Here is a 13717-nt window from a genome sequence, read left to right on the forward strand (position 1 = left end):
ACAACCTGGGTAAGTGACCTGACCAGGAATTGAACCCATGACCTTTTAGTGTACAGGACAGACAAGGCTTCAACCAACTGAGCCACTCCACCAGGGCACATGGTTTGCACTTTTACTTCTTTCATATTTTTGCCTAAATGCAATCTTATAGAAAAGACATTTTCCTGACAATTCTTTATAAAATAGAAAACCACCCATCCCACCACCCTCTTCTCATACTCTATCCTGTTTCATTTTTCTCCATTGCTCTTCTCATCATCTAGTGTACAATATATTTATTTGTTGTCTATAGCTTTCCATTGGAATATGAAGTCCACCAGGAAATGGATTTATGTCAGTTTAACTCAATGTACTTGGAAGAGTTCCTGGCACAAAGGAAATGGTCAGTAAATATTTGAATTAATTCCATGTGTTATATAGGTAATATCTTACACTGGCTTCAATTGTCCTTCTCCAGTTTTTCTCCCTCTCTTCTTCCTGGTTTCTTAATTTCTAAAGTCCATCCTGGGTTTCATGTAACTAATGAAGTGATTTACCTGACATATCTTTTGAATTAGTTATTAAAAACAAATAATTTACACAAAACTGCTTTTATATGCACTACTCATAAGTACACAATTTTTAAATTCCCTTCAATTTTTGTTTTTTATAATGAAAGGATTCCAGAAGTCTTTATATTTATAAATGTAAAGCTTCGGGTTGGCCAAAAAGTCTGCTTAGTTTCTTCTATAAAATAAAATGTGCATTTTTCATTTTCACCACACACTTTATTGATTTGGATATTTTGAGTATGTAAGCTATTTCCCACTATTGGCTTCTCGTGGGTAGAGGCCAGGGGTGCTGCTAAATTAAACATCTTCCAGTGCATAAGACAGCCCACAGCAAAGAATTATTTGGCCAAAACGTCAATTGCCCCAAGGAACTTTGCAAACCACTTCTGACATGTTCAATCGGTCACGGCACCTTCTCCATACACTGCACAAATCTTTTTTTTTGCATTTCAGTTGCATTTTTACCTTTCTTAAAACAATAAAGCATAGTATGCTGAAATGTTGCATACTTTCTTCCATGCCTACACAAAAATTCACCAGTTTTGTTAAGTCCTTTTTAAATGCATGCTGATATGACAGCTGTCACAATACAAACAAAAATGTTTTGAATTTAGTTAAAGATAAGCACTACTAGAGCCATTTTACAGAAAAAAAAAATGTAAGGGACCTTTTAACCAACACAACAGAATTTCAGTATTTCTTGCAAAGAATTCAGAGTATTTTTTTACCAGTACTTATCTACATTCAAAACATTCTATAAAAAGGTTGGGAATGCATAATTCCATTCATTTTTTTAAAAAAGGAAAAAACTGAATCCAAGTGACACACATTATTTTAAAAATAGCAGAATATCAATAAGCTCAAAAGGAATTACTTGAAAAAATTGATCACTATCCTAAAAATGTATTTAATAATAGAAAAATATGTTTCCCTAACTTGATAAGTAGGAAAAAGTACAGTATGCTTAACAGCATATTTCGTGAATGCATTTAGGCAGCAAGACTAGGAAATCATGATTGGCAAACCCCACATACCAAGTTTAAGTGTTTCTAGTAAAGATAAATCCAAATTCTGAAGATACTTCACAACAAGGAATGCTTTTTATCTGCTAAATGTAAACTGCTTGAAAAGCAGTCCCTATAGCAGCTGCCAGAATGCTGTTTCTGAACTTTCAAAGCAATGTTCTTTCTGAATGATATTTTTCAGCTTTTGGAAAGGTACCTATCCAAAACTTAATCTAGGTTTTCCATCCAGGGGCAAGGATGCCATATTGTTATACAACTTATTCTGGTTCTGACGGTGATATATTCAATTTAAAATACAGTTCCAAGGGAGAAATACAGAACTAAGACTGCAAGAGTCTCTTCACTCAAAGAGACAAAATCCAACATTCATTTCACTTGCAAGTTAGACAGTTCTAGTATGTTTTCAAATCACTACAACAATCTAAGACAGCTTGGTCCAAATTCAAGGGAAATAACTAAATCCATAGAGGGTGTCAAACTCATTTTCACTGGGGGGCCACATCAGCCTCACAGTTGCCTTCAAAGGACTGAGTGTAATTTCAGCTCCTTAACAGTTAAGGAGTAGTTACATTTATACAGTTTATTTCGGCCCTTTGAAGGCAACCTCGAGGCTGATGTGGTCCCCAGTGAAAATGAGTTTGATACCCCTTATTATAGCATGAAGCCTTGAGCCTACATCATTTTAGTAGTGAACAAACTTGTAGGAAATTACTAATTATATTAATAGGATATATACGTTATAATAACACAAAGTATGATAATCTAACATGTTAGATACTACCTATAAATTTACAAAATCAACCACAATGTATAATGATAAGTGCTACTTGCTGTGTATCCTGCAATATGCCATTAAATATCTGGCAACCAATACGAATATGGAACTTTTAAACATGAACTGCTTAAACCTATTTACACCTCCATACCCCATTTCCTCTATAAACTGAAGACCACTACCTGTCCCACACTTCCTACACTAATCTCACATCTATCCAAGTGACAATGAATCTGATAAAAATGAACAAATTCACTGTTAATACAGTGCTCTACAGTCTGTGAGATACTAAAACACACTCTAAAACACACTCTAAAACAATTCAGCTACGTTTGGAGACCATTTTGTGTGGATATCCTGTCTATCACAAGGACTGGGAAAGGAATAGATACGCTTTGATAAGACACTGTCACAATACAAAATCAACTACACATTTTAAAGTACTACAAATGAGTCCTTATAGTGGGTTCAGTATTAGTAAAAATAATAAAAATACCTAAAACTTAGTGAACTTCAGCAAAGTTCTATGTTAAATGTTTTATATAGATTATTTTACTTAAACTTCACAATCAGCCCTGGCTGGTGTAGCTAGGTGAATTGAGTGCCAACCTGCAAACCAAAGGGTCACCAGTTCAATTCCCAGTCAAGGTACATGCCTGGGTGGTGGGCCAGGTCCCCAGGTGGGGGCACACAAGAGGCAACCACACACTAATGTTTCTCTCCCTGTCTTTCTCCCCCCCCTCAAAATACATAAATAAAATCTTTAAAAAAAAAACCCTTAAATTGGTGCACATAGGGACCCCGGAAGATGAGGGAAGTCTCTCTAGTCCCCAAAGTACCCCTACCTCTGCTCTCTGGGCCCAGGGGCTGCAGAGAAGATAGCTCACCCGCCCCCCCCCCCCGCCCCCCCGCCCAGCATTCCAACGTGGAATACCCCTACAGCAAAAACAGCCTGGACCCTGGGCTTTTTGTAGAAAGCACCTACAAGGGGAGTGTAGTATCCAGAGCTAATAGCCTCAGTTCCACCAGTGCCTCCTCTTCCGTCCCCAACAAAGATGACAAGAACAGTGATTACCACCAGGAGTCCTACAAGGAGACTTACAAGGACTGGCAGCATCAAGCACACACTCAGGCTGAACAGAAGAGGAGGGATGGCACCAAGAGAGGCTATGATGACCTTCAGATCACTGTCCCCGCCTGCCAGCAGCAGGACTTTTCTATTGGCTCCCAAAAGCTCAGCAAAGCCATCATTATGCAGAAGACTATTGACTACATCCAGTTTTTACATAAGGAGAAGAAAAAGCAGGAGAAAGTGTCCACTCTACATAAGGACATCATGGCCCTAAAGATTATGAAAGTGAACTATGAGCAGACTGTGAAGGCACGCCAAGATAACCCCCATGAGGGGGAGGACGAGGAGGAGGACCAGGTCTTTGACCAGGTCAAGTCCAACGTGTTTCAAGGCATCACAGACTTCCTGTTCCAATCTTTCAACACCTCCATCTCCATGGCCAGCTTTCAGGAGCTATCAGCCTGTATCTTCAGCTGGGCTGAGGACCACCGTAAGCCTCAGACACCATGGGAGATCATGATTGGTGTCCTGCACCAACTGAAGAACCAGCTTTACTAACCTGCAGAGTAGCCAAAAAAAGGCCTCAGTCTCCTACTTGGCTACAGAGCTAGTAGGCTTATGAGGTTGGACTGAGACACCTTAGACCAGTCAGCTGGTTTCCCCTTGGTGTTTGGTTCCTTAGCAATCCTCGTTCTCAGTGGGGCTGGGGTGTTTGTTTTGTGAAAGCTTCTGATTAGTTTATTATACTAATCACAGAGCTTGAACCTGCCCAATCTTCCCCCACCCTTCCCCATAGAAGTCCCCAGAACTGGGGTCTGCTCTGGGAAACCCCCTTCTCCTAAGCTCAAGTTTCAAATTTTGGCACATGATCTACTCATATTTAGAAACTACTGTTGCCCAAGTTTGGCCATTTTGGCAGTAGATGGGACAGGAGGAAAGGATTAAGAAGAACTACTTCCACAGCTGCAAAGGGTGAAAGGCCACATTCATGCCTAAACTAGAGCTGCCTGGTTAGCCCAAGGTAAAGCTATGGCTTTCTGGTCAGTTCAGGGCAGGGCTGCAAGGTTCCTGCTCTTGCCTTCTACTCTCTCACCTTCCTTCTCTGCTCTGGCCAGCACAGAAGCAACCTCCCCACCTACTCCTGCCCTCTGCCCCCATAGGCAGCGGCAATGCACAGGAAAGTCCAATGTGATGCAGCACCACATGTTAAAGTTTTAATTTTTCTAAATACCAACAACACAATTTTACTAGAGTAACAATTTTAGAAAATTAGCTGGGCCTCAAAACCACTCCCAGCTTTTGTCAGGTACATCTCAGTCTCTACCACCTCTCAGGGCTGCCTGCATTTCTCCCAGGGCTTGGGGGTGGGTAGAGGCCTGCTGGGGTATATAGAACTCAAGGGACTGCAAGGTGCAGCCCTGTACTCCCTGACCACTGTCTATAATAGCCTCTCTCTACGCTTGTCCCCGAAGCTCCCTTTTGCCTTCCTCAGGTTTGACATCTGAGATGTTTGATTATCCAGAGGAAATTAAATATTTTTATATCAAATTATATTAGAATAAATATTGCCAAATGCTTTCTTTTAAAATTTTTTTAAATTATAATAAGTAAATAAATAAATAAACAAACAAACAAACCTCATAATCAGCCCTGGTTGGTGGCTTAGTGGATTGAGTGTCCTAAACCAAAGGGTCACTGGTTAGATTCCCAGTCAGAGCAAGAACCTGGGTTGCAGGCCAGGTCCCCAGCTGGGGGAATGCAAGAGGCAATCAGTGGATGTTTCTCTCCCTCTCTTTCTCTGTCCCTTCCCCTCTCTGAAAAATAAATAAAATCTTTTAAAAAAATAAACTCACAATCACAACAAGGTAGTTATTATTATTATTATTCCCTTTCTAGAGATGGAAAACAGGTTAATAGCTAATAAAAGGTAAAGGCCAGGTCTGTCTGGCTCTTCTTAAATACTGTTATTCTGCCTCCCAAAGATCAATTTTAGTTCTGATATTATTCCTCCCTGCTACATTTGGCATATTTGCTATTTGAAACTCACTTGGCTTCTATGATTGATACATTCTACTAACTTTCCAACCACCTCCCTAACCATTCCATCATTTCCTTTATGAATACATCATTCTTAACCTAACCCCTTCACTCATTCAATAAATATTACAAGAGCTTCAAAATATGTTTAGAGAATTTTGACACTCACTGTAGATACAGCCATTGGTAATAGAATAGGATTGTCTCATTAACTTTAAATTTTAGATGGGAAGGCAGACAAATTAGTAATCATATAAATAGTAACTGTAATAATGAAGACACTACTACATAAAGTAGTATATCAAGGGAAACTGGAGGAATGGGAACATCTCTTAGAAAAATAGTTAACTTCAAGCAAGTCCCAGTCTGAGTAGGAAATAACAAAGCAAAATATGGAGGCAAAAATTATCCAAAAATAGGGAATAGTATGTGTAAAGTCCCTGAGAGTGTAAAGATTAACAACAGATAAACCAAAGAGGGAATAGCACAAAATGAAAATGGATAAACAAAAATAGCCTGCAAAGGGCCTTGTTGGGCTGTATTAAGAAGTAGTAATCCAGCCCTGGCTGGTGTGGCTCATTGGATTGAGTGCTGGCATGTGAACCAAAGGGTAGCCTGTTCAATTCCCAGTCAAGGCAAATGCCTGGATTACAGACCAGGTCCCCAGTAGCAGGCACATGAGAGGCAACCACACACTGGTGTTTCTCTCCCCCTCCCCACTCTCTAAAAATAAAATAAATATTTAAAAAGTAAATAAAATAATAAATCAATTAAAAAAATAAAACTTAGATGCCTGTGAAACATTTAAGTGGAAAAGTCAAGCAGACAGCTGCAAAGACAAGTATATGACCTATACAAAGGAAGACAGTATGACAATATATGAATATAAAGTGCATGAAGTTTTAGAAGTTTATTTTTAACTTGGTAAGAAAGGTAATTTACCTTATTAACTTTCTTTAATGTATAAGAATAACTTTTTTTTGAGTAAGTACACTTAACTAAAATTACTACTAAAAATGAACAATGTTGGCAGATTTTCAGTTTAAAATTAAGTTAAAATATAGTTTGTCTCACCTGTAGTAAGTTTTTTGTAGTCTTCATTATACAGAGACTATAATCACTGTTCTATTTCTCAACATTAAAAAAACATATAAGTTAACTGTATAAGACTTTTAAAAATTTATAGCACATTATACATTTTGATATGACTTAGGTTTCAGGCTCTTTAACATTTTTACAGATGGTCACCATATTTCTTAGGATATATCCTATTAGCTAAGTAATCATGGTACTACCAGTTTCTCAAGTCAGAAATATGGCAGTCCTCCTTGTCTCCTCTCACTGCCTTATTCTCAAACTTCAATCTAACACCAAAATTTGTGAATACCATATAACTAATTTTTTATTACATCCATTTATCTTTAATTCCACTGACACAGATTTGTCTGAGAAAACAATTCTTGCCTTCTAACAACTTTGTATATCCCTTCCTCTCCTCCAGTTCCTTTTCTAAGATGCAGACAGAAAAATGATTTAACAATCTAATTATGTCATTTAACTGCTCAAAACTTTTGAATTCTTTCATATTATTTTCTGATATATTATAACTTATAACTTAGATCTGCATTACAATATGGTGCAGTACTCAAACACATAAACTCTGAATGCAGAATGTATAGTTTCAGATACCAGTTCTGCTGTATTAATTTTGGGCAAGACACACCATGCCTCAGTTAAATCACTTAGGAATGAAAAATGTTGTTAGGGTTCAATGAACTAACATATGAAAAATACTTAAAACAGTACTTCACACACCTATGTGCCCCTATCTTCTAGTCTCACCATTTCCCACTCTGCTATGAGCAAAGCAGGGGCAAAAAAACAACTAGAAAAAGCAGAAAGCGATATATGCATGATATATGTGTTTCTAAGTACTTTTCAGTTTATCAAACATCTGTCTTCCCTCCATTAAGAGAACATATATGGTCACTTTTCTCTTTCTAAAACTCTCTTCTGCCCCCTCCCCAGATGACTTCTGCTTATCCCTTCCTTCTCAGATTAAAGGTCACTTCAATGCTGAGACATATCCTAACCCCTGGACCAGAAGAGATGTCCCTGTTAAATGCTCAAGCAACATACTGTAACTCTCTTAACACTTATCATATAAGTTACATGCTTTAATATCCATACTTTCCACTAAGAACTGATATTTTCTTTAAAATATTATATAATCCCCTACTGTTTTTACAATTTCAAAAATAAACACTATGTATATAGCCATGTAATTTGCTCTTCAAAAGTAAAAGGGTAAGCAGTGTCCTGGTTTAAGATGTTTTACATTAAACCACTAAATCACTGACATTAAATAAGTCACTAAAATAACAAAATACTTATACTATCATCATCAAGATACCAATAAAATTTGAACTATGTTCCTACAAAATTTACACAATATAAACACTTACAAATTTGGACAAACTTAGCTTTTTCACTCAACTACAGAACGACTCTTCATTTAAAAAGACAGTGATAATCACCAACAATTCCTAACTTCTCCAGTACTAATCACCAATAAGTCTAGTTATTGTCATACTTTACAGACATCATATATTTCTTTAATTCCAAGGTGACACTAATTTTAAGAAGCTTCATGAATTAATGACCATATTTTCAGGAGAAAAAAATTTAAAAACCACTACCATGTTAAATGTAATTATCAACTGTGTTATTTTCTAATATCGGGAACACTAAACTGGAGGAAAGAATGTCTCTCATGACTAAAGAAAAACTATCATACCAATGAACTACTTCCAGAAACTTAGAACAGGAAAATGACATATGTAAATTATAATTAGGAGGCCACAAAGGGGAAAAATTCATAGAAAGCACTCTCACAGCTAACTTCTGAGGAAAAAAATTATATTCATTGACTGTCAGATGAAAATCTAATCAAACCTTATTCAGCCCTTCTGAGAAGCAAAATTATTAACAAGGATGAAATATATAACTTCAATTTTCTTGTTGTAAAAAGGTGAGATAGGACTGTTGCAAGGAATGTATAGAAGCGTTGATCTCTATCCCTAGGGAATTCTAAAATGGCAACAGGAGGGAAGTAGAAGTTACATCAGACAGGTTTTGCCATTAATTAATTATATTTCAATAAGGGCTAGGGGCAATCAATTCAGGGTCAGTGCACATGGCTGTACACTAAACAAAACAGCCATTTCCAAGAAAGCAACATACACATTGTAAATATCTTACATTTGTTTTTTATAAAAATTTTCTGAGGAGAAATTGTAATAGAAATGTCAAATGGTACAGTTGCTTTGGAAAACAGCCTGGCAGTTCCTCTAAAGGTTAAACAGTGTTACCATACGACTTAGCAATTTCACCCCCAGGTACAGAAATCAAATGAAAACTTGTGTCCACACAAAAACTTGTACACAAGTATTCATAGCAACATTAGCCATGCAATGAAATACTATTCACAAATAAAAAGGAATGAGGTACTGATACATGCTACAACAAACACTGAAAACATTATGCTAAATGAAAGAAATGAGTTCCAAAAGACAGCATATTACATGATTTCATTTATATGAAATACATGCAAATAAATCTATGAATAAAGTATGATAAATAGTAGCTAGGGAAGAGGGGAATGACAGGAATGAAGAGTGATTACTAATGGGGACCAAGATAAGATGCTCTAAAATTACATATTAGTGCCCTGATGGGGGGGCTGGGTGGCCACTCAGTTGGAGCATCATCCCTGTGCACCAAAAGGTTGCAGGTTCAATTCTGGTTCAGGGCACATATGTAGGTCATGGGTTCAATCCCCAGTTGGGGCATGTGCAGGAGGCAGTTGATCAACATTTCTCTTACATCGATGTTTCTTTCTCTCTCTCTCTCTCTCTCCCCTCCCACCTTTCCTCTCTCTATAAAATCAATAAACATATACTTGGGTGAGGACTAAAAAATAAATAAAATTAGAGAGTGGTGATGGCTGCAAAACTTTATGAATATACAACTATTGAAAATGTCCATTTTAAATTAGTGAATTTACAGTACATGAATTATATCTGAATAATTCCATTTAAAAATCTGGCAGATCAAAATAAAGTATCTTGTGGAAGGGATTCCTTTCCTACTTTTCATAAAAACATTTCATAAGCAGTGCTGTGAAAACTTTTTAATTAATAGATTTCAATATGGCAAGAAGCTGACTTAAAATATGTTGCTGCTTACTGACCTAACTGACAATCCATTTGGATTTGGAGAGATCGAAGTTAGATTTGTTCTTCATGTTACAAATAAAAATAATTTCCTCGTGGATTTAAGAGCTCTATGCAAAACTAAAAGTACCTGAAGAATAGTTGTGAATGTTTCTATAGCCTACAGTGAAGAAACCTTCTTAAGCAAATCAGGAAACTAAAAGCCATAAATGAAATACACATTTGATTACACAAAAGCATCATATATCTGAAGATAAAAATATTGTAAACAAAATCGAAAGATAATAGATTAGGAGAAAAATACAATAAATACAAGAAAGGATTAGTATCTCTAATATGCAAAGTTATGCTATGAACACACACACACACACACACACACACACACACACAGGGTTGGGGGAGCCATGTCTGCTATTTTTAAGTAAAAAAGATAGCATGATCTCATGTCTGTAAAGAGCAGAAAAAATCATATGTATTTGTATGCATACAGAAATAAGTACAGATGATTACAGCAATTGATAGCACTGGTTACTATAGGGAAAAAGGTTTGAAAATAAAAAAAATGTATGCATTTTTTTCTTGACCTAGTACCTAAAATTTATTATTTATTTATTAATAACAAATAAATGTATTATTAGTTTTATAATAAGCAAAAATCTAGTTTTATAAGCAAAAATATATAAAAATATATTTCAAAAATATATTTTGACAAGATTTGAAATACACTTAGCTACCATAAGCACACACCTCTCAAAGTCTTATTTTGCTCATACTTCCATTAAAATTGATAAAGCTAACCCAGTAATCTCTAGACATCCTTTCTAACTCCATTATTCTAATATTGACTAGGTGTTTCTCTAGTTTGTTTCCATTCAATAGACTATATCAACCTACTACACACTTAATCTTATTTTATTTTATTGTGGACACATGAGACCTCTCTTCTTAACAAAACTTTAAGTATACAACACAGTGTCATTTATTATAGGTACAATGTTGCACAGCGTATCTCTGGAGCTTAGTCATCTTGCCTGAAACTTCGTACCTGTTGATAATTCTGTTTCCTTCCAGCCCCCAAAACATACCTTTCAAACAAAATCAAAATCCTTTTTTTCAAAGAAAAAAATGGCAATAGGCTTTTAGGGTAAAAAGTTCTGTTCATCAAAAAATATCACCAAGAAAGTAAAAAGGAAAGCCACATATTGGATGAAGATATTTGTAATGCATATGTCTGAAAAAGGATTTGCATTCAGAAAATATACTAAGAGCAGGTACTTTACAAAAGAGGATGTCCAAATGTCTAAACACATAAACAGATGCTCAACCTCACCAGTCATCAGGAAAATGCAAATCAATACCCAAATAAATACTATTATCCACCAGAAGGGCTAAAATTAAATAGAATAACAACACCAAATGCTGTTGAAGATGTGGAGCAACTGGAATACCACAACCTTGGTACAGCCATCAACTCAATTTGGAAAACTGACAGTATTTACTAAAGATAAAAATATGCTTACCCTGTGGCCCAGCATTCCACTTCTAGGTATATGTCAGAGAGAAAAGAGTGCATATTATTCGCCCAAAGAGGGGAGGTGGCCAGATAAAGCTTCACAGTTCAACTTGAACTTAGTCTCAGAAGATGGGTAGGTGTTTACTAAGCAGCCAGACACTGGGAGAAATATGAAAGTCATGGAGATATAAACAAACTGTGCTTGGGAATGATGGCAGTTCCAACAGGTAGAACACAAGTCTTAGAATGTCCAGTGAGACACAAAGCCTAAGAGGTGGGCAGGATTTTTTTTTACATTTTATTTATTTATTTTTTTAATATTTTATTTATTTATTTTTTAGAGAGGGAAGGGAGGGAGATAGAGAGAGAGAGAGAGAAACATCAATGTGCGGTTGCTGGGGGTTACAGCCTGCAACCCGGGAATGTACCCTGGCTGGGAATCGAACCTGGGACACTTTGGTTCCCAGCCCGCGCTCAATCCACTGAGCTACGCCAGCCAGGGCTTTATTTATTTATTTTTAGATGGTAGAGAAGGGTGTGAGAAAGAGAGGGAGAGAAACGTCAATGTGGAGTTGCCTCTCGAGAGCCCCCTACTGGGGACCTGGCCCACAACCCAGGTGTGTGCCCTGACTGGGAACTGAACCAGTGACCCTTTCGTTCACAGGCCAGCACTTAATCTTACACCAGCCAGAGCAGAGGTGAGCAGGATCTAAAAGAGAATGCGAAAGAGTCTGTTCTTCCAAGAGATGTGGTCAAGTTTAGATTTAAAAATTGCATTCAGAGAGGTATGTGCAGTATAGCTATGGAAGCTCTATGTAACTATAGACAGGAACCCAAACAGAGCAAGGCACACAGAAAATTATCCCTTTGCTACCATTTCACCAATTTTGGAGAATATTCACTTTTCTTATTCCCAGTCTGCCACTCTATCATTGGTATGCTGCTTTAACTGACAATTCTCCAGAAATCACTGCACTACCAAAACAGTGAAGGGGAAAGGAAGATGAACAGATGACAGTCAAACAAAGGTTGACTTAAACCACCATCATCCTTAAATATGTTTATATTTTTAAGATCAGCCTCTGTTGAAGAACCAGTAAAGAATGCAACTGTCATTCTATAACACTCAAAATTAAGGGGCTTATGAAACAAGGAATACTGGCTTACAATCAAAACTGCCCATGAACTCCAAAAAATTATATACAAAAAATGTTACATGCATATGTGTACTTTTTGGGAAGGGGTACAAAGGTTTCATGACATTCTTAATGGGGCCAATGACGACGATGATGACTACTACTACTACTACTACCACCACAAGTTATTATGACCCTCTGTTTTTAAGGCCAGCTCCTAAGGTAAGGAACAGAATGAGGGCCCATAAAATTAACAGGTAGCTATTTTTAACTATCTAGTTCTAAGTAATTAAGTTTCCAGATTTTTGTGGAACAGATTCATCTAGAAATATTTTTAGAGGTTTATAGGAATCCCAAATCATATAACTGTCTTAAATATCTCAGTGTTACTTAAGAAAAATGGGTCTAAACTATTATGAAATTTTTTGGTAGTCTTCTCATGAGGATACCATTTACTTGGAAGAATACGGGCTCTCTAATGCACACAACTATTATTACTTTGACTTGAAAAAAGAAATCATATATGATATGGATCCTTAGTTCCATATCCTCTGGTGATTTCTATAAAATAGCAACAAGAACGCAGATAAACCGTGGGGAATATGTTATTGTTAGAAAGATGCCCTCTCACTCTTGTGAAATTAATTTCTCTTCCAGGACTGATAAAGTCCAAAACTACTGGCCTTGAAGCATACTGCCATTTCAACAGATGGGACCCTATATTTCCTAATGATAGAGGTGGATTGGCAAGTATGAGGTCCTGTACTCAAGCAAAAGAGTAGTGTATGTTTCAGGCATTTGTTAAGCCGATCAACAACAACCTATATGCTGTGACTGCCTTTATTGTCTGTTATTTCTACTCCTTTCAATTTCTGACACCTCAAATAAAGAAAGGTAAAAAAGAAGAAGACAAAGAGAGAAACACTGATGTGAGAAACATGGATTGTCTCCCATATGCACCTGGACCAGGGACCGAATCTGCAACCTAGGTATGTGCCTCTACCAGGAATCAAACCCACAACCTCTAGGTCAGGGGTCTCCAACCTTTTTGGCACCATAGACAGGTTTTCTGGAAGAATGGGGTGGTAGAGGTCAGGGAACAGGTGAGTTTCCTCAGGCAAGCTCTGCTTGTGGTCGGTTCATAACAGGACATGGTACTGCAGTTTGGGGACACCTGATCTAGATTATGGGACAATGTTTGAACCAACTGAGCCACACCAGCCAGGGCTCAAACACATTTAAATAAATCCTTACCCACACCCACAAAATATGTCCCTAAATAGACAATAAGTCAACCTAAATGGTACTAAGCCCCTAACATATACAAGTATTGGATCTTATACATGTATTCCAGCATATAAGTGTTGACTCAT

The 13717-nt window shown here is 37.0% G+C and overlaps 2 protein-coding genes across 5 annotated transcripts in view; one reads left to right on the forward strand and one right to left on the reverse strand.

Annotated features, from left to right (window-relative positions):
• The window catches only part of ASH1L (ASH1 like histone lysine methyltransferase), a 230349-nt gene that overhangs the window by 205379 nt on the left and 11253 nt on the right, over positions 1–13717 (reverse strand). Inside the window, exon 1 of one of the 4 annotated variants that reach the window (XM_036015488.1) lies at positions 6535–6716. The exons of the other annotated variants lie outside the window; for them this stretch is intronic. The gene's annotated coding sequence lies outside the window, so the exon portion shown is untranslated. Of the gene's footprint in view, positions 1–6534; positions 6717–13717 lie in introns of those variants that run through there. 4 annotated transcript variants of the gene reach the window in all.
• Positions 3084–4644, forward strand: LOC114489222 (max-like protein X). The gene has a single exon (XM_036015499.1). It carries the CDS (start codon positions 3160–3162, stop codon positions 3979–3981), a length of 822 nt encoding a protein of 273 aa, XP_035871392.1. The 5' UTR covers positions 3084–3159; the 3' UTR covers positions 3982–4644.

Source organism: Phyllostomus discolor, chromosome 14, assembly GCF_004126475.2.
Source record: "Phyllostomus discolor isolate MPI-MPIP mPhyDis1 chromosome 14, mPhyDis1.pri.v3, whole genome shotgun sequence".
In the NCBI taxonomy this organism is placed as follows: Eukaryota; Metazoa; Chordata; class Mammalia; order Chiroptera; family Phyllostomidae; genus Phyllostomus; species Phyllostomus discolor.

What these genes read in the sequence shown, in the direction of transcription:
- LOC114489222 (XM_036015499.1), top strand. Translation starts at nt 3,160, where the DNA reads ATGAGGGAAGTCTCTCTAGTCCCCAAAGTACCCCTACCTCTGCTCTCT.